General features: G+C 47.7%; 1 protein-coding gene across 3 annotated transcripts in view; it reads left to right on the forward strand.

Moving 5' to 3' along the window:
* Positions 1-21,164, forward strand: part of LOC142567938 (papilin-like) — a 604,722-nt gene that overhangs the window by 559,738 nt on the left and 23,820 nt on the right. For 2 of the 3 annotated variants that reach the window (XM_075678026.1, XM_075678025.1), the window contains one exon: positions 3,457-3,648. The exons of the other annotated variant lie outside the window; for it this stretch is intronic. In XM_075678026.1, the coding sequence (XP_075534141.1) occupies positions 3,457-3,648 (192 nt within the window). The remainder of the gene's footprint in view (positions 1-3,456; positions 3,649-21,164) is intronic. 3 annotated transcript variants of the gene reach the window in all.

Below are 21,164 nucleotides of genomic sequence, written 5' to 3' on the forward strand. Positions count from 1 at the left end.
CAAACTCAACGCTGCCGCGGTATCCGTGTTCCGAACATTACAGACGAACCCCTACATATATCTACACTCTCTCCATCTGATCTACCCCATGGCATATAGAGATATGTGACCGTGGTGTGGAGAAACACCAACACTCTTTCACATGACGTCTGAGTGTGCAGAACACGGAGAAGGACACGAAACAAACGGCACATAGAACGAATGGGAGGCGTTGCTTTATTACCCAGCCCTGGAAGATCAGCTACGACTGATACAACGAGCTGAGCGGATGGACCGTTCCAGTGCGGCCTTGGAATAGGGGCACCACCCTGCCGGACAAACTCCGTTTTTCACCTCCCTAACTCCTCTGAGGGACTTAGGTAGGAGCCCCTTCAGGTTCTGTATTTAATAAAGTTTTTCTACTACTACTAGTCTCTAAGACGCTGTTCCCATTACATAAGCATACAATTATCTCGCTGAAGAGCACATTTCAACTCTGCTGGGCTTTATATAAGAACTTTTCACGTCCGACATATGGCTGCCCCATACGCCGTTTTCGTGTAGCACATTGGGTGCCAGTGATAATTTTTGTAATTTGTCTTCCTTTGTTGTGTTCCTTTTATTCATGTCACTCATGCCTATTCCCACTTAAAACGTTCGTTAGGCGAGGTCCACAGGGCAAAAATTTGTTTTTATTTTCCTCGAAAAAGTAGGTTTTATTAGTCTACTTCAACACTCGAGCCTTTTGATCTTATAATCGCTTGTAACGCTTACGATCGTTGTGTTGAGGTTACATGGTGCCAGGGCCAGCAGGTCAAGGCAACCTGATCAGGCCTGTGGAGCGTCGTCGTTCGAACATGACACCCTTAGTTTGTAGTGTTTCATTTTATTTCCTGTCATGTTATGTGTCCAACTTATAGTAGCCACTTCCAGCCATAGCGGCGGCACGGCGTCATCAGAACTAATGACGAAGGGGGGAAAATGAACCTGCTGCGGTGTTATCTTTGGCGTCACGCTGCAAAGCCCGAGAGCGCGGGATCAAATCCCGGCAGCGGTGGCCGCATTTAGATTGGATTAAATGCAAAAAGCGCGTGTTTACCGTGCATTCGGTGCACATGAAACAATCCGAGGGGGTCAAAATTATTCCGGAGTCCCCCACTGCAGCCGGCATCATAATCGTATCCTGGTCTTGCACGTAAAACCATACAATTTCACTTAATTAAGTAAATGAAAAAATGAAGCAGGTCGTTAAGACTGAGGGGCTATGGCGCCTTGCTGCTGGGCACGAGGTAGCGCGTTTGACTCCCGTGAGCGGCTGGCGCATTCTGAATGGAGGTGAAATACTAAAATGCTTGTGTGCTTAGATTTCTCTGCACTTTTAAGAACTCCACAGGGGATAATCGCCTCAACGTCACTGAAGTAAACTTGAAGATGTTGTGGATGTCGCGAATCAGATTACTGTATGCAAGGCTGGGACGCTGATTTCAAGGGGCTAACTCTTTATGCAGGAAACTGATGAAATGGAAACTATTTACACAGACAACGAAAAGCTACGAGTCAAAAGTTACAATGATGTCATAATTTTTTATATTTTTTCTCTTAGCCGAATGTCCACCGAATCCCCCTTTCAACGACACTGCACTTACTTAAACACGTCCCCAACGTCATCCCCGCCCCATCGTTCGTCCAATCACACTTCGGTGCGAGCAGTGTGCACACAACGGGCCACCAGGATGACACTACCTGGAGTTCCAATGTCTAGAGGCCTTTGCCATAAATACCGTGCATTGCGCTGGTTCTCTTGTCTCACAACTTCGCAAGACACAGTCCCCCGCACAAAACACTTCCACGCACGTGGAGAATCCGGTAGGGTCGCGGAATGTCTCGGAATCGGTGCTGTCCAGCGGCAATGGGTTGAGTTGAAAGCCACGGCACTGCTTCGGTGAACCGAATGGCGGAAGCCCCGCGTCGCAGTCACCCCCCTCACGCCCTTTCCTTAAACCGCGGCTCCCCACCGCCCGACGGCTATTACTCTCCTCCGCCGTCTTGTTGAGCCGCGCGTCTCTTTTGGCCACGCTACAAGGTCCTTACATGTGCGCGCGCACCAACAACGCTAAACTCCACTCCCACGCGCTCAAAATGAATCTGGAGCCCTTCGTTATGGCGTCCTTCATAGCCGCACTGTTATTTTGGGACATCAGACCCTTTGTAAGGAATAACCAAACGCGGCCTCTGATTTACAGATCAAAAAGCTACTTCTAGGCTGAACTGCTTCGCAAACATAACGGCCGCCGGCCGGCTGTGATTACAACAGGGAGGACTCATTGGCGGTTATGAAGCATTTGTTGTCGCCGAAGTGCATCGTGAAACCGGCGGCGGCTTTGCTTTTGTTTCATAGCAGTATTGGTTACCATTTTTTAAATGTTTATCCACTCACGTTTTTTTTATCACCTACTGTGCCATGGGGCTGATCCTAGCTATAGCGGTGGCTTGGTGGCGTCTGTTTGACTGATGTGCAAAACTGATTGAAATACAAAAGAAGCCGCAGAATATCTGTGCTGACAACATAACATACCTTCCTTGTCAGAGCGTCACCTGTGCTGGTTTATTAGCAGTGTATTCTTTTATTTTCGCAACTATTTCCTCACTATGCACTATCACTACGCGCGACGTGTTTCGGTAGCTGTCACAGGAGTGCAGTGATGACGGTTGTTATTCACAAATGCACTTGAAAAACTTTGACAGTAAGGCCAGGCATATTACGCCTTTCCTGAGAGAAAGCATTGCAAATTTCGCTACAGCATCCAATGGCACAAGGGCGCTCAAAATCAACATGAACCAACTCCGCCCAATATTACAGCTCTGCTCAAACATAGCCACCTAAGCGTGTACCTAGTATTGTCGTAGTGCGTAATCCAGACGTGTGCTTCGAAGTGCGTGCCAGTTTAAAAGGGACAGCAACACGACTGTTTAATACTTGATCATATACAAAGTGCCATTGAAGTAGCTCGCTGAAGGACCTACTTGAAGTCAGTTCAGGTTTCAGGCACGCAAACTGTATTCGTATAGAGCAGTGGAAGTACGTGTTGCGTTTATTTTTAAAGTCCGTCTTGCTGGAAGCCGCATTCAATGTCGATGATGACACTTCTATTTCCTAACGAAACTTTGTGTCATGAGTTTATGAACGAACGTTCTGTTATGTGGATCTGCGCGAATACAGAATATAACGGTACAATACTCGACCTGCTGACACCTTCAACGTGCTTCAGGAAGCGACAGATAGAAGCCGTTTGCACGAGTATGATTTTTATTGTTATGATTGCAGCCCATGGCTCATCCCCCGATAAGCTCACGAGTGCATGGGTATCTCAAAATTGTAAGAAGCGCCGCCTAACAGACAATTTCCCTGTCGAGCGCTCTGAAGTAATCTGCTATTCCACGTTCTTCTCGTTCCGGGATGCCTTGCCTGCCACTCAGGACTTTGCCACTTGCCTCTAGAAGAGGGCTTCTGCGACCCCTCCAGCGGTGACGGCGCAGCTGCCAAGCTACAGGAAATCCGCTTCTACTACGACGTGCAGAAAGAGGAGTGCGTGCGGTTCAACTACCACGGATGCGGCGGCAACGACAACAACTTCCGCACCATGGGTGGATGCAACTTGACCTGCTTTGGTAAGAGTCCCGTTTCTAAGCTGCAAGTATAAGAAAAGAAATCTTAACTGTACGGCACGATTACCTTGCACGTGGTGTCATCTGGCTGCACGACAGCAGCTTCAGTCATGAAATGGTTAATACGGAAAAAAAAAGAACAGTTGTTAATTTTTGTAGTTGGCTCTGCCTGACTTACACTGTTCCAATTAAACAACAAAGGCGCCATCCGCGGTCCTAATTTTGGTGGAAATCTTCGACAACGCTTCGCTGATGTGTTTGAGATCGGGAGAGAAACGTTAAAACGAAGAACTGAAACATGCAGAGAGGATACAAAACAATAACTGCAAAAGGCAGCAAGCGCACCAAAAGCTAGAGAAACTGAAGTGCACGAGAGAAAAGAGGCAAAATGCATGTGTAATAAGGTTCACAAATATGCGAACTATATTCTATTGGCGATAATAAGGTAAAGAATGCCGTTCGCTTGTTGATGCTTGCAAAAGAAAGCGACTCTCCTTTTATAAAGTGCGGAACGCATCGATAACTTTTGTTAATCGCCATTTAATCAAACCGTCTAAGCTATATCATAAGAAGCCAACAAACACTGACACCAAGGACAACGTACTGGAAATTACTTGTGCTTAACTTAATAAATGAAATAAAGAAACGATAAATTATTCGAAATGAAAGTGGATGAAAAAACTACTTGCCGCAGGTGGGAACCGAACCCACAACCTTCGGATTTCGCGTGTGATGCTCTACTAATTGAGCTACCGCGGCGCCGTTTTCCCATCCACTTTCTAGGGTATTTATGTGTCCTAGTAGAACCCTGGGAGTCTTAGCCAGCACGACCACTCATAGACCTTGGCGTCGAACGTGGAACGTCCTTTATGCCGCAGGCGTCACGAGAACGTGATCTTTTTGGGTGAAGGCAACTGGTCAATAAACCCACACACGCTACCTAAAGGCATCAATGTTGCCTTCTAGGCCGTCTCAGCTATCAGTGACATAAAATGTGAAAATTATTGCTGCTATTTCGCTAAAGCAAAGAATCCCGCCCCCTTCCCCCCCCCCCAAAAAAAAAGAAAACAGGATTCACGCGTCTTACACTCCGCAGAATGTTTTTGTGAATCCGTAAAAAAACTAAAAAATGTTTCAGACGAATTTTTAAAAAAAGTAGTAAGGCGGTGCAACCTCCTGTACAAGTCGATGAACGACAGTCTTCCGGGAAGGGTTGGGGTCGGGGGATGGGGGGGGGGGGGTATAGCGACGGAGTCACTACGCACCGTACGTTATCGCGTCACTCCTGTTACGATGGGCCAACGGGGGTAGTGACCTTCTAGCCTGTCCTCCTCCACTGCGACGAATCACTTCGTGAAGCTAACAATGCGTCACCCTCGGACAGAGCTGCGGCGTCCGGAAGGCGAGACACATTTGGCGGACCGAGTATTGTTTGGTGGTTCACTTTCGCCTTCACGGACCAATGGCAGCAAGAAAACTCCTGGAAAAGTGTGTTCTAAGGCATTCCTTCACGGACTCCTGTTTCCTCATGCCGCGTCTGGGCGCTCCCGGCGCGTAGCTGCAGCGTGCGCCGCAAACGCAGCTGTACGTTGTTCTTGCGTCTGGACCACAGAGTGTTCTTGTACCTTATGTGCGCCCTCCTTGCTTCACTGCTATTAGCGTGTCGCTGGATATTGTCTGCTGGCGTTCCGGACAATTACCACGGGAACGCATGTTGGCGCGATGTGAGAGACGCGCTGCTTTGCTATAGAAACGCCGCACTTATGGGTACTACCATGACTACTGCGTGTGAGAAACCCATGCAGGGTCTGCCTAGCTGTGTTACAGTTCGCTACAGCAAACTAAAACTCTCTATTCTAAGGTCTTACAATAGAGTCGCTTCTGTGCACCTGTCTGTGCAATGGGAACACGAACGCTCGTGGGCGTATTTTCTCAGCTGGCGTTCAAGTTCTGACGCAAATGGAAGGTGTACAGTTAGTGTGAGTAATGTTTTTCAGAAAACTAAAGAAGTGGGTATTGTTATGTCGACATATCGACGACGGCCAAAGTATCGCATGAAGTGCTCATATTGCCATGAAATGCCATGAAACGCACCAAGAGCCTCAACGCGCCGCCTTGCATGCGGCAAATGTTTATGTACTCCATCTACTACAGCGTGCTAGGGGTGCTGCGCTTCAATCCTTCCATCGTAATATTTTATTTATGCCTATGTATATATATATATATATATATATATATAGGCATAAATAAAATTCCCATATATAACCTTCGGAGTGTTAGCCAGCGCCACCAGTGCCGCGGTCGTGAGTGGTAGCTCTGGCCAATACTCCCAGGGTTACTTTTACGAGATAGACATAAATACCCTGAAAAGTTGATGGGGTCAGCGGTGCCTCAGTAGCTATTTCGTAAGAGCATTTCACGCGTAATGCGTGTCCCATCCACGGCCAGCTTATTTTTCTTCCACTTTAATTTATCATTTGTTAATTCACATAGGCGCTACAAATAATTTCCTATGGTGTGTTGCGTGCCATTGTCTGTTGGCTTTCTATTTTTCACCTATAATATATATATATATATATATATATATATATATATATATATATATATATATATATATATATATAGCGTTCCTAGTTAAAGGACACAATTGACGGAATGTATTGCTGTGGAACTGGCGTCCATCTTGTCTACCTTTTATTCTAACTTCCTTCTCTTCCCCTCAACTCCACTTCCTGCGCTTCTTCATCTTCTATTCGAAGGCTCATACCGCTTCACCCTTCCAGGTTTCTTTTGCAAACCCCTCCTGGGGTAATACTTGAAAACATTTCCAATCGAAGCACATTCAACTGAGCCACGTTCACCAATGTACCACACAGTCTTCAGTATTCCTTTCTGAGTGGCTGTCTTTGTCACAGAGTAAGGACCATAAAATTTTGCACTGGATTCTCTTACTCCTTTCCTAACTAGAATGAGGTCGGTGACTTGAATGTCTGGGATATCTGAGCAATGTCTCTTGTCAAAAATTTTTTTTTCATTCGTTCACGGTACCTCTCCTCCTGCGATTTATGTTTCCTGTCCTCGACGATCTTGAGATTTTCTTACAGCCCTAGTTCACGGTCCGCCTGAAGAATAGGAGTTTCTCCTGAAGAAGCGAACTACGAGCTGCATCCCAAGCCACTGGTGTAGGAGCGATTGTGATGCCTTACAGCTGCTCCTAAAGAGCGCTTCCATCCACCAGGGAAACTATCCTACATCCTGATGTATTGTTTCATATCTCGTATAGCACGCTCTGCAAGCCCATTCGCCGCGGGATGGTATGGCGCAAAGAATTTAATTGATATGTTGTGGTCTCGAGCCCATCTTGCTAGTTTTTCACCCATGAACGCTGGACTGTTGTCACATACGATCGTCCTGGTTGTCCTAAACATATCCCGTTGGAGGAGCGCAATGACACTATTCGCATCTTCTTTTCCTGCCCGTGCCGCGACCATCCTGGTGCATTCATCTATGGCCAGAAGAAAAGCTTGCGTTTTTCGGACTCCTTCTCGTCTCTTACTTAGCTCGGCAAAATCCAGATGTATAACTACAAAGGGCACGTTCGAGTGGGAAGGTATTATCATGGCGTCCGTAGGCTGCTTATATTTCACTTTGTTGACTTGACAAATGTGGCATGAACGAACGTAATGATTGACGTCTTCTTTCATGTGAGGCCACGTAAATCTCTTGACTAGCTTGTTGTAGGTGCGCCAAAATCCGTAGTGTCCTCCAGATTCTGGGCTGTTGTGTTACAAATAAAGCACCCTGGAAACCAGCGTTGGCGGTACTTGATAGCGACCTTCCACAAAAATCAGTTGTTCAGTGCCTTGCCACAATTTAACTTCATTGATTTCTTCCGATTGTTCTTTGTTGGCCTGTATCATCAGTCTAGACAATGCATCTGCATCAGTCAAAAGGGGTCCAGGTCTGTGGGAGATCGTGAAATCGAACTGCTGCAAGTAATTCACCCATCTGGCGATACGTCCTTAGGTTGGGTCATATTCAAGAGATGAGTGAGGGCCTGGTGATCGGTGAACAAAGTAAACTTCGCACCTTCTAGGTACGTACGGAAGTACTGAATTGCTTTAAGGAATGCAAGAGCTTCCTTTTCGGTAGTGGTGTAGTTGACTTCAGGTGGTTTGAGGGTGTAGCTGTAGTCACTTACTACGTGTCGCTTTTCTCGGCCGGATGCTTCTGGACATTTCTGGTACAGGACTGCACCTGTCCCATAGTCTGAGGCGTCGGTATTCAGTTCAAAGGGTAAAGTAAAATCTGGTATGCGTAGAATAGGGTCAGCAGAGATTCTGTGCACCAGATCACGGTAGACTCATCCTCATTCAAATTCACATTCCTCATCCCACTCAAATTTAACTTCTTTCTGCGTTAGGCGCGTGAGGCATCTTGTTTTTATGGCAAAGTCTTTTATGAAGGCTCTGAAATGTCCTGCTAATCCCAAAAACACACGCAATGAGTGGACGCCATATGGTTTTACCGGTTGGGATATCCTCTCGACGGACTCTTGTTTCGTGCTTTTGGTAATTCCATCAAAGACTCTTCCAAGAAACACAACTTTCTTTGAAAGAACGCACTTTTCTTAAAATTAACCTTGAGGTGTGCCTAGCTCAAGACATTTAATACATGGGACAGGTGTTCCTGATGCTCAGCCTCTGTTTTGGAGAAGACAATAATATCGTCTATGTACACGTTACAAAAGACACCTAGGAAAGGCTTCAGGACTTCGTTCATAATCTTCTGAACCCATGCTGGCGAGTTTTTCCAGCCGAAAGGAAGCCGGTTGTACTCATACAGGTCGTAAGGCGTGATAAAAGCAGTGCACATTTTTGTTTCTTCGGTTAGCGGGATCTGCCAGAAACCTTTGCACAAGTCAATCCGTGAAAAACTTCGGCAGCCACCTGTCTCATCTATAATCGTGTCTATCTTCGGCACGGGAAATGGTATAAGTTCTGTCTGGTGATTGAGAACCCTGTAATCTGTGCACAGTCTGAAAGTTACATCTTCCTTCGGCGCAAAAGTTATGGGAAAGGCGAAGGGTGACACCGAAGGCCGGATTATATCGGCGTCTAGCATCTCCTGCATTTCCTTCTTCAACCATATCTTGCGCTCTCTTGACATGTTATAAGGTGATTTCCGGATGACGGTCTTGTCACTTAGTTCGAAAGGCACCTTGTGTATGCATAGGCAACTGGTATGCATAGCTTCCTATGCATACCAGTTCAGGATAGGTCGTTCCAATATCCTCCGCGCACTTGAGAACTCGCAGGTTATCTTTTCTATCCTGCTTTCTCTCTTCCCTTGATAGCCCTTCCACTAAAACCGCATCGTCCCAGTATACGCTGATGTTTAGTTTCTTTATATCTGGTCTGGATAGCAGAATACGTCACCCCGTCTATCACCAGTACTTCACTCTCTATTTCATGACCTTGGATATCGATGTTTACTGAGGCCCACCGATTATGCATCGCCACTTTTCCATCGTAACCTTGCACCCATAGTACTCTTCCACTATGCAGGTGACTTGAATCTACCAGCTTGGCATTTATTATAGACACAGAAGCACCGCTGTCAACCAAAGCCATCATATGTCTGTTTCCCACTTTGACAGGAATGTGAAGTAGGCTAGAGCAAGTTAAATAAACAGTCTCAGTTGTGGTCATCGGGTCGGACTGATCACCCTTGTTTATTAGTTTTTTGTCGTCGGAGACCCTTGAGCGTCCGAAAGTAGGGGAACGGGGTCGCTGTCGACGTCATTTACCCGACCTCTGGAAGCGCGCCAACCAAAGTTCTCTGGGCCGCCTGCAAGGCGGCTCGGTTCTCGCTGATTACGGCTTGACCAATCCGCGCCGGACCGTCTCAAGTGACTGCTTGAGCTAGTGCATATATTTTCTTCTCAAGTAGATGGTATGTCGTGAAGGCACTCCAGGAGACCATCCATAGATTTAAGTGATCGTATTTGCACTTGCCTCAGGACTTGCGCGTGCAGTCCGTGCATTATTAGTGCTACAACGGCAGAAGGAGGAAGCATAGGCTCGGCCAGCTTTAAAAGGCGACGTTTTTCAAAGAAATACTCGACGAGGGAGCCCTGCTTGAATTTGAAATTAAGCGCAGCGTCCCATTTTTGCACTGGGCTGCTTCGGAATGTCGTCAAGAATTTTTCCTTCCACTGGTTCCAAGAGTTGCCAGCCTCTTCAATAATGTGAAAATCATACCACTTCCGTGCAACACCTCTTAAGTAACGACGCATGTTAGTAATCTTGTCCTCATTAGAGTGCCAGTTGTTCTACCCATCGGCATTGTCATAGAATTCCAGCCAACTTTCTGGACTTGAAGGCATGCCGTCGAACGCATCGGCTTCTACAAAATTAGTCACCGGCTTCTCAGCGTTTAGAGAGCTTATAAGTGATGTCACCAGTTGCTTTTGTTGCGAAATCTGTTCTTGTTGTAGCCGAAGAGCTTTCAAAACGAGGCTCACCTCTTCCGCCGACGACTGTGATCCAGAGTCCTTTCGACGCATCGGTTGAAGAACTAATTCGTCCAAGATCGCCAGACGCAAGTTAACTTTCACAGCACCCTTCCGACGTAGTTCAGCAGTGTTCATGGAAGCCTTCTCTAAAACCAGGTTCACGAGTTCTGGCGAGTCGAGCTCGCGAGGTAGTTCCACCGCTCGTTCATCTTGAGCTTGGTATGTCGAAAAGATTATCTTCTCTGCAGAGGTCTCCTCAAGGAAAAATGTCACCCACATGTTGGAGTCAGTTGTCGACTGCGCCAAAATAATGTAGTGTTCCTAGTGAAAGGACAGAATAGACGGAAATATTGCTGTGGAACTGGCGTCCATCTTGTCTACCTTTTATTCTAACTTCCTTCTTCTCTTCCCCTCAGCCCCGGTTCCTACGCTTCTTCATCTTCCGCGTCAATATATATATATATATATATATATATATATATATATATATATATATATATATATATATATATATATATATCAGTGTTGCATAGGATAGCAGGAACCGCCATAGAAATAGTTCAAAGATTAGAATCACGTAGCGAAAATTCCACAACTTTTCTGACGTTTCGGCCGGGGTGCGGTCTTCATTAAGAGTGGATTGCAAGCACACATAGTTAATTTTTCACATTTTTCTCCGTAAAAACTAGAAAGAAGCGAAAAAGAAACAACATAAACATTAATACAAACTTTACAAGTATGCGCGTACAAGCAGTGGCATTAATAAAAAGTAGTATATGACCGCAAAATATGCGTACATTTAGTGAAGGCATGAATACCAACACGTTCATTGGCTCATGCCTAAGTAAACGAAAACAAGCGCTAATGCAAACTTGCGCGTACATACAGTAGCATTATGAAAAACAAAACAGAAGGAAAGCGAACCAGGTAGAGTCTGTGAAGAAGCCGCAACTCCACACGTGCACATTCAATCATGTCCCCGAGGGAAGAAAGGCGAAAGACGTAGCCAATGGAATCTAGGGGAGAGGGGTCACATGTTAACAAGAAACACGCGAGGAACGCGGCTGCCAGGGCAAGACCAAACGAACACTTTCCTGGCACCTGCGACCCCTCGCATTTTCTTGCTGATATGTCACCCCTCTCCCCTACATTCCGTTGGCTACGTGTTTCGCCTTGCTTCCCTGGTGGACATGACTAAATTTGCACGTGTGGACGTTAGTTCAGTCCTCCTTCTAGGTATACATATCGTCGATGCAGAGCGCTCAAATCACACACTTCGGACAGATATATAGAGCGTCCCTGGAACACCACTGGCAACTAAGGTGCTGCCCGGCATTTGCCACCTTTGTTTCCTGCTTAGTGCTTGTATGACTTTGACCCTCCAACAGCCGTGGTTCCTCAGTGGCTATGGCGTTGGGCTGCTGAGCACGAGGTCGCGGGATCGAATCCAAGCCATGGCGGCCGCATTTCGACAGGAGCGAAATGCGAAAACACCGTGTACTTAGATTTAGGTGCACGTTAAAGAACCCCAGGTGGTCGAAATTTCCGTAGTCCTCCACTACGGCGTGCCTCATAATCAGAAAGTGGTTTTAGCGCATAATACCCCTGAACTTTAACTTTGAGCCTCCAAAATGCAAAAATAAATAAATAAAACAAAGGCCAGAAACGTAATCCTGCACTTGATTGCTTCGACAGTACGTGTACGGCTGCGCCGCGCCTTGTCGCCAACACTGCAAGTCATTCCTTAAAAAAAGGAGCTCGGCTAAGCCGCCGCGCAAAGTCATCCTTCGGTTTCGCTAGCCACGAATGAAAATGGTGGCCAAGAACGAAAAGTAATCACCGCCGCCTGTCACCCCGCATACTTGTCAGACGGATCGTCATACGCAACAGCTGCGTCACACTTGGGAGGGGCCTCATAGCGGGTGGTGCCATCTTGCATGCGTAATTAGATGGCTTGGGCTGAAATTTCATACGTACAAATCTCGGAACAAAGGCCGGTTACTAAAATTCTACAAAATGAAGTAGCCACCAAATGGCACTGCCTCTGAGTTTTCAGTATAAATATACATGCTAACTGCAGTAAATAAAAGTATAGTTATCGAATTTATTTAAATACTGGCATTACGTCGACAATCCGCCTCTTTCATGGCGCGACGGCGCATGCGCCCTGCCCTAGCGGATTAGTCGCGAAACGTTTTGGAAGGGTCGCGCGCGGGGGCGCGCGCCAACCCACCGCCGCCCCCCCCCCCCCCCCCCCCGCCTCAGAAAAATAAAGCGCTGGGACGCGCGCCGCTGCAAACACTCGTGCCGTGTACCAGTCGCGTTGAAACTCTACTGGTAGCGCGACGTCGGTACGGGGCCGAAAACGTGCGTCGCGTAAGACTGCAACTCCACTTTATAAGAGAAAGCGGCCAGGGCATCGTCCGAGTTGTCCGGACAGCACCGTGAGTCAGGTAACGGATGGCTAGCAAATTTAACCAAAAAACCCGTGAAATCTTGCAGCGTCGGTCCTCGCTTGCTGGCGATGGCAGCGCGTGCCTGACTGCACGTACTCGTAAGGCGCGGCAAATTCTGGGCCGATACGAGACCAACAAGACGCTCACTCCAATGATCGACCGACTATTGTCCGTCACTGATACCATTTGATCATACCAGGTCGACAACGACCCAACCGACGAGCGCGAGTTTTACTGCGACGGGCTTTCTTGCCAACGGCATCGGCAAAATCAGCGTGACGACCATCGTTAATGCGACGGAACCCAGCGCGATCGGCCGTCGAACCGACAACACAACAGCGACAGCGTCTTCGCTTGTATATATAATTAATCGTGCTCAAAATGAGTCAAACACGCCTGCCAAGTTGAACTACACAAGTTTTAACCCTCTCAAGCCGTACCCATGAAGTTTGAGCCAATGTCGATCCTGTTCAGCGAAGGCTAAGCCTGGCGCCGTCGAATTCGTGCAACCGCTACCGGTGGACCGGAACTGAACTGCGAGCGCTTAGGTCTAATGAAACTGCTTTCATAGTTCAGTTCTGGCCTTAGCGATTCGAAATCAACCACATTTCTCTTCGCATGGCGCGTACACAATAAGCGGTAAGTGGCGACACAGCGCTGTGCCAACATTAGTACGTCACCGTACTTGTAGGCTGTCGGTCGCATTCGCCACGTATATGGGTGGGCCTGTACGTGTTGCTTTGCCAACACATTTCTCAATTTCAGAGATGCACTGTTTGCCTCTGCGTCTAGCGGCAAACAAGAGACTGTGTATTCGGTATACAGCAGCATAAACAACCGCCTCGCTCAGTTATACCAGCGCAATGTGAGCGATGGCATCCGCGCGTTTTCGTGAGAACAACACGGCCTACAAATGAGCACTTATGCGAGCACAGTTTTCGCTAATAACGCTCATGGCACTCTAAAATTGTAAGTATGATGGAGTGAAAGAAAAGCATGAATGAGTTAATTAATCGCCCGTAATATAGGTATCTCGATCACAGTCGCCGTTGTTTAAGTAGTTCGCCCGCTCATATTGACTCATCTCGGGGTGTAACAACACGGCGCATATGCGCAGATATGCATGTTTTGCTACGTTTTGACGCTATTTCATATCAGTGATGCACGTTTTCCACAATATTTGATGATAACAACGATCTGCGGCTGTAGATGTCGATGTAAACAAGTGCACCGCTTTAATAAATCCGACGCAGAAGGCTGCACTCGAAGACTTCTTGAATAAGCGAAATGTCTAAATAATGTGTGAAGAGAATACAAAAAGCGATGTGCAAGTGCAGAAATCAGTGACAAATTCCAAGGCAGCCGTGTTGCCTAACGGAACTCGGCGTGATTTTATCGACCGCACTGTTCGCGGAACAGCGCACTCAGGCCTGCTCACCCAGTAGTTGGTGAGCGCTACATGGCTTCCAGGAACGACATGCTGCCCCGAAGAAGCCATTAATAATGATTCGCGATCCACGAAACGCGCAACCGACGCGCAGGCAACGTGCGCGCAGGTGCACAAATCAACAGGCGAAAGCCCCGTGACCCTTCCAAAACGTTTTCAGCGGCGTGCGGCAGAGGGCAGCACAGGAAAATGGAAAAGGCGGATTATCCGCACAGTTTGCAACCGTCTGGCCGCATAACCTAGGTATCAAATGGCTTCTGTGTACGCCTCTTCGAATGTTTGTTTAAAAACCCGGAAAGTTTAACTTTCAACACCCTGCATAGCTAGCTTATGCGGCCACGCGGTCGGAAACTGTGAGGATACTTAAAGACTATGGGCTTTTACGTGCCAAAATTACTTTCTGATTATGAGGCACACCATATTGGAGGACTCGGGAAGTTTTGACTCCCTGGGGTTCTTTAATGTGCACTTAAATCTAAGTACACGGGTGTTTTCGCATTTCGTCCCCATCGAAATGCGGCTGCCGTTGCCGGGATTCGATGCCGCGAACTCGTGCTCAGCAGCCCAACACCATCGCCACTGGGCAACCACGGCGCGTATGAGGATAATTGTCGTCGTAACGTCAGTATTTAATTAACTTGGGTAATCAACTATTATTTACTGCAGTTAGCATGGCCATTTATACTGAAAACTCAGAGGCGGTGCCATTTGGTGACTATTCTATTTTGTACAATTTTAGTAACCGGCCTGTGTCCCGAGATATGTAGGTATGAAATTTCAGCCCAAGCCATATAATTACCCATGCGAGACGGCCCCGCCCGCTATGAGGCCTCTCCCAAGTGTGACGCCGCTGTTGTGTATCCGTCTGACCGGAATGCGTGGTGACAAGCGGTGGTGATTGGTTTACGTTCTTGGCCACCGTTTTCATTCATGCCTGCGAAACCGACGGATGACTTTGCGTGGAGGCTTGGCCGAGTTCTTTTTTGAAGTGATGACTTGCAGAGTTGGTGACAAAGCAAGGTGCAGCCGTACACATACTGTCAAAGCAATCAAGTGCAGGATTACGATACAGGCTTTGGTTTTATTTATTTATTTATTTTTGCATTTCGGAGGCTCGAAGTCATGCAAGCGCTAAGGATGAAACAAAGGTGACAGCTGCCGTGCAACACCTTAGTCGCCAGTGGTGTTCCAGGGACGCTGTATGTACTGTCGGCCAAAAAAGTAAACGGACCACGGCACAGGTGGCCGGAGCGGCTGCGGGGCCACACCGGGGCGCTGCTATCTCGCTCCGCGTTGGACATTGAGGATTTTAAAAACAACAAGCGCTAAAACTCACTGCAAATTAACTGCAGCGCATGTCTTGCTTCCATTCCCACTAATTCTCGCAGCTTCGAGCTGGCGCAAGTGAATGCGTAGCCTCTTCTTGCATAACCTGATATCAGCATGTGTTCCAGAGAATCCTTGTGTCGTTGGCCTGCCTCCAGACTGCACTGAGCCTTCTTGATTGAATATTCTGTCACAGCCTTTAGAAGAGACTTCAGGGTGAACAGGTTGTCAGTCCAGGACGTGATTCCTTCAAAGTGCTCTTTGCAGGATGTGAGATGCTCATAACTTCACCGCTCGGATAACATAAGTTCTTACCATCATGAACATACTCTTTTAGCGCAGTTAAATATGCATGCTCATGGCTCGTCGAGCCCAGCATTGCAGCCCTGCACTACTCGCAGTTTCTCGTTTCTTTTTTCAAAATTCCTTTCACAAGAAAGCCACCAATACGGTGAAAAATGCTGCACTCAAATGAAGTCAGTGCTTCTTCCATTCATTCCGTGAGGGGTTCGTGCACTGGCGCACGCAACACCCGGGCATTTCGGACCAGAAAACACCGTGCACGTGTCTCTGTCGACCGGCCGTAATGAAATGTGGGGAGCGCAACCGCGGCCGGCGGTCGGAAGGCGGCACTGACCCCTTCACAGAATGACTCCACCCTCCGAGAGGGCGCGCGCATCGAGGCACCCTAGCTCCGCGCGCTGACGGCGACAGTGCCCCTAGTGACGCCAGACTTCGCCCTCACTCTCGCGCGGGGTCTTGTCACGCTTGATAAATTTCTAGTGCGCCGTTGGGTTTCTCTGCGGCTGACGGTCGCGACGAAGGGGACTGTGCATCGCCGGTAGTTTAGCACATGGCGCTGTCGAACAGTTGTGGACGGCCGCGGGACATCAAACCGCGGCACTGAGAAGGAACGAAGGCTCGTTCTTAATGTTGTTTTTGCCTATATTCACCATACCTCTCATATTAGTGCATTTCGCTAGCGTCTACCGCTGCTCGATATTAGAACACAAGGAGCCGCAACGGCGGCTACGGTGGCGCGCGCTTGCAGGCACCAAGCTTTACTGCCGGCGCGGGTGTCGTCGGTGGCGTTTGGCCGTGAGCGATAAATCCCGGGAGACACTTCATGAATTAAAAACAACTTGCAAGATGGGCCGGGTGGGAATCGAACCAGGCTCTCCTGAGTGTGAGACGGAGACGCTACCACTTAGCCACGAGTTCGACGCTTCAAAGCGGTACAAAAGCACCTCTAGTGAATGCGGTGTTGCCTTAGAAACGTGCCGTAGAAAGTTATGCTGCGGTGTATATCGGTAATTATGAGCATGTAACTTACAGAAGTCGCAGTTACACGAGTAGCGAAGTACGTTTCCACTACATTTCTTCTGTGCTCTGCGCACACGCAGAGTCATCTTGCGGCAAACACAGAAGACCCCCTCCTCGCAATGTGCGGCGCTGCCCCGACACGTGGCGCGCCACTCGCCCGCTTCTCCCCTTCGGGCCGTGCGGGGACCGGTGCGAGGATGCCCCACTACCCTTGCGTTTAATACTTTTTCTCGCCCTCTCCCCTTCTAAACTTCACTCGTCACTCGAACCGTCGTGCTTTGGCGACGTGGCTCCTCTTTCCGCTCACAGCGCGATTCCTAGGTGCAGCGTCCGATGCGGGACGCCTCTGACGTGATCGCTGAGCTGTAGCGCGTCTGGTGGGAAAGCGTCCCCTGCGATGTGTGCCGAGCTGCTTCCGAGGAGTCATGCGTCTGCGTGGTGCTCCCAAGCGAGATAGAGGACGGTCCCATCGAGGCGCCAGCCCCATGATCGCGTCGGCCTTCATGGCGCGTCGCGGCCCGGCTTTCCGTGGCGATCACGACGTTTCGCTCGCGTAGATCGTTTCTCCCTGCGAGACACCTAGTTCTTTGGTTCGTTCCGCTTGCTCAGGCGCACGTTTCGTTGCCTCGCCGAACGCTGCGTTGCTCGGCGCTCACCGCGTGATTGGTGGGTGCAAAGTCCGATGTAGAGCGCCTCATCTGTGATCGCTGCGCCGTAGCGCAATGTCTTACAACCCCTGGCGAGTCGAAGCGAACGCTGTCGCGTTCCACTCTTGAAGGCGAAGCTTAAGCGTCCTCCAATTTTTTGACCGACAGTACCTGTCCGGAGTGTGTGATTTGAGGGCCCTGCATTGCCGACACCTGAACAACTGCTGTGAAATAGAAGGACGACTGTGAATTAGCGTGAGTAGTGCACTTCAATGTTGTATCGCTGACGATTTTTTTAGTTCTTCGCGGTTTTGCGAAAGTGCCGAACAGATCAGGCATCGCCTTGCAAGTGCATCGAGTGCATGAACCCCTGAGCTTCCATTATGTGTCTTTACCTTTGTCACTGATTGCCTCTACTAAGCTGGGCCGTTGGAAGAAGGATGTCCTGCGTTGGGGACCTTCTGCGTTGAAAAATGGCTGCTTCGTCTGGGTCGAGGTGATATTCTACAGCAGAAAAAATGATGTAGTGATATCAATGGCGGAGATTAATGGCAATGCTTCATTAGCAATGAGTCTGTACGCGTCTCGCCATCCGAATGGGCGAGTTCCAACCAAAGCAACATTTTTTAGCATTTTCAGATGTTTTCGCACAACAGGCTTAGTTCACCAAAAAATACATCCAAGAAGAGCATCATTGATGTGGACTTTGAAATTGGCGTCCTTGCCTGCATGCATGCAGTGCCAAATGCACGCATCAGACAGGTGTCTAAACAATGCGTGAAAAGCGTGGAAAGAGTGCACAACGTTCTAAAAAAGCAGAAATTTCATCCATACCTTGTGAGTCTTCATCAGGACCTAAGTGAGGCAGACTTTGAAAAACAGGCAGATTTTCGTAATTGCGCCCTAATAAAGATTGACCAAGAAAAGGATTTCGTACAAAGAGTGATTTGGACTGATGAGGCTTGATTTTGCAGGAACGGCACAGTGAACGTTCACAATGCTAACTACTGGCCGCAAGGAAATCCTGACTGGCTGCGGCAACACAACAATCGAATTTGCAGGGGCCTAATGTATGGTGTGGCATACTTGGGGACAGAATCATTGGCCCTCACTTCGAAGGGAACCTCGATGGAAAGAACCATGGGCACGAAATTCCTGCTGGTGTCGTCGATAAACTTGCCTTGAGTATCCCTCTCAACGAACTGCGGCAAGTTTGGTTCCAGCATTAAGGGGCCCCACCACATTTCTCCTCCACTGAAAAGAACTGGTTAGCTGTACCTGTCCACGGCAGTGAATTGGACGCGAAGCAGATATGTTTTGGCCGCCGAGATCCTCTGATCTCTTTCCACTGGATTTCTTTTTGTGGGGCTACGTGAAAGATTGCGTTTACGCAGTTCAGCCCACCCGTGTCAACGACATGAAGATGAGAATAGTTAGCGCTTGTATAAACATCTACCCGGAAATGCAGCGCAGAGTTGTCGACTCGACGCAAAAGTGGTTCATGGGGTGTGTTGTGGCGGAAGGCAAGCATTTGGAACGTTTTTGAACCATTGGTTTCTTGGCGATTGTCACAATCCTAAATTGAGTAAGATTTCATAACACTCGAAACTAATATTGTATAAGCAATGGTAAATTTGAAGCAAATTTCTGAAATGCTTGTATGTTTTGTTTGTATGTAGGCCATAGATTTACAGTGTACTTGTTTGGTTTTTGTTGCTGGTGTTCTTGTATTCCCTCTTCTTCCGAATTAATGCCGGAATCAGAGCTGTGTGTAAGTAAATAAATATAAATTTGACTACGTTGGCACAATTTTATGCTCTGTGATGAGGACAGGTAGATGCGTACTAATTTTACAAAGCTGACATAGAGAATACGGTCCATGAACCCGCGTTTCCTAAGCGCTGACAATGCAGGATGGTAAGTTCTCTTTACGCATGTGCAAGGCGCCCTGGAAAGGTTAGTGGTTAATGCCGTATCGCGTCATTGCAAGCCCGCCTATCGCTTCACGAAGTGCGCATGCACCTACTGATTCGTACGGAATAAAAGCAGCCACGCTATCTTCAATAAACGTTTCCATTACTCGCACTTGCTGCGTCTGTTGTTACCCGCGCTACAGCAGTTAATGGTCTGCTGTATGGCAGCTGTCGTTTTATGTTGTGAGATTGAATTAGCCCTTTACTGCACAATTTTTTGTTTCCTCATAATATTATTCATGGAGTTGTAGGCAAGCATAACAGTAGCTGTACTCCCATGGCAACAAAATTTAGCGAATTGCTGTGGTTTGAATCTGCAGAAAATGTGTATGTTGCGTATTTGCAACAACGTGCAAATAAATAAAAAGTTGAAGGTTCAAGATGGACTTAGTGCCATTCATACTCATATGTTTATTTGCACGTGACAAGCATTGGCGCGCTTATGTTTTACTGCGGAACAAAAAGAAGCAATTGTACTTGCTTGTGCAGCACAGGGGCTTCCCGCACTTTCTCCAGTACGTCATGTCGATTCCCGTGCAGCCAGGAAAGAATGCAGTGTTTTCGTGTTATCATCGGAATTTAGAACATAGAAGCAAACGTGTAAGGGCACGCCCGTGACAACGCGACACGTCAGCGTACGGATACTCCGCATCCTTTTGAAAAAAAAAAGGAAATTGGACCAGAAAACATCTTGCACACATATTGAATCAAAACGGACTTACACTCACGGTTGTCGTCACTCCCGGAAAGATCGCTGCCTTCACTATCGGAAGGAATTGCTCGGCCATGAAAGCGTTTAGGAGCCATTTCACTTTTAAGAAGAAAATAAACCATAAACATGTTGGTTGCATTTGCGCAACATAGCCGCGTTCCGTCGCCAGGAACAAACTATTCCTACAGAACAATGTTTTTTTTAATCTACAGAGTCAGGATCACGTGGAGCTTAGCGTAAGAGTTTTTCTTTCGCTTTGTCTCATGGAGAACTACAATTAAAATTCTCAAAACTTACCTGTATCACGGCTCGCGGGCGCGCGCACCCTCGGCCACGTTTGTTTTGGTAGAAGATGAGAGGGATAAGCACAGATGGGGCAGCACAAGGCGGCGCGTTTTTTAGTGGAATGTTGCGGAAATGCAACAACATGTACAGGCAGCTCCAAACGGACTTTGCCTCTGTTTTCGACGCCGTTCATTGGAATATTGCGTAAACGCAACAAGGTGCAGTAAAGGGGGAATTTCAATCATTCTGGAAACAAAGCTTCCATTATTATAGAGGAACTCGGAACAGTATCACTGCAGCTGAGTGCATAAGAAGTATTAAGCAGCACTGCGTCTTGTCACCCCCTCTACTAGCAATTCCTCAAAGAAACAGGGTTCGTCTCAAGTTGCCTGCACAGGCATTCTTCGATTTCGCTGGCCAATAACGGGAACGTTGGCCGAGAACGAAAAGTAATCACCGTCGCCTATCACCTCACATTCTTGTCAGATGGAGCGCCATACGCAATAGCTGCGTCACACTAGGGAATGGCCTCGCATGCGTAATTACACGGCTTGGGCTGAAATTTCAGACGTGCATAACTCGGGAAACTTGCGCGTTACAAATATTGTACAAAACGGAATAGTCAGCAAATAGGACCGCCTCTGAGTTTTCAGTATAAATATACGTGCTAACTGCAGTAAATAAGTTAATTATCAAAATTAATGAAATACTGACATTACGACAATTATCGTCACAGTTTGCGACGGCCTGGCCGCATAACCTAGGTAGAAGAATGGCTTCTGTGTACTCCTCTGCATTTTTTTAGAAACCCGGAAAGTCTCACTTCCAACACC

Source organism: Dermacentor variabilis, unplaced genomic scaffold (genome assembly GCF_050947875.1).
Source record: "Dermacentor variabilis isolate Ectoservices unplaced genomic scaffold, ASM5094787v1 scaffold_15, whole genome shotgun sequence".
NCBI lineage: Eukaryota > Metazoa > Arthropoda > Arachnida > Ixodida > Ixodidae > Dermacentor > Dermacentor variabilis.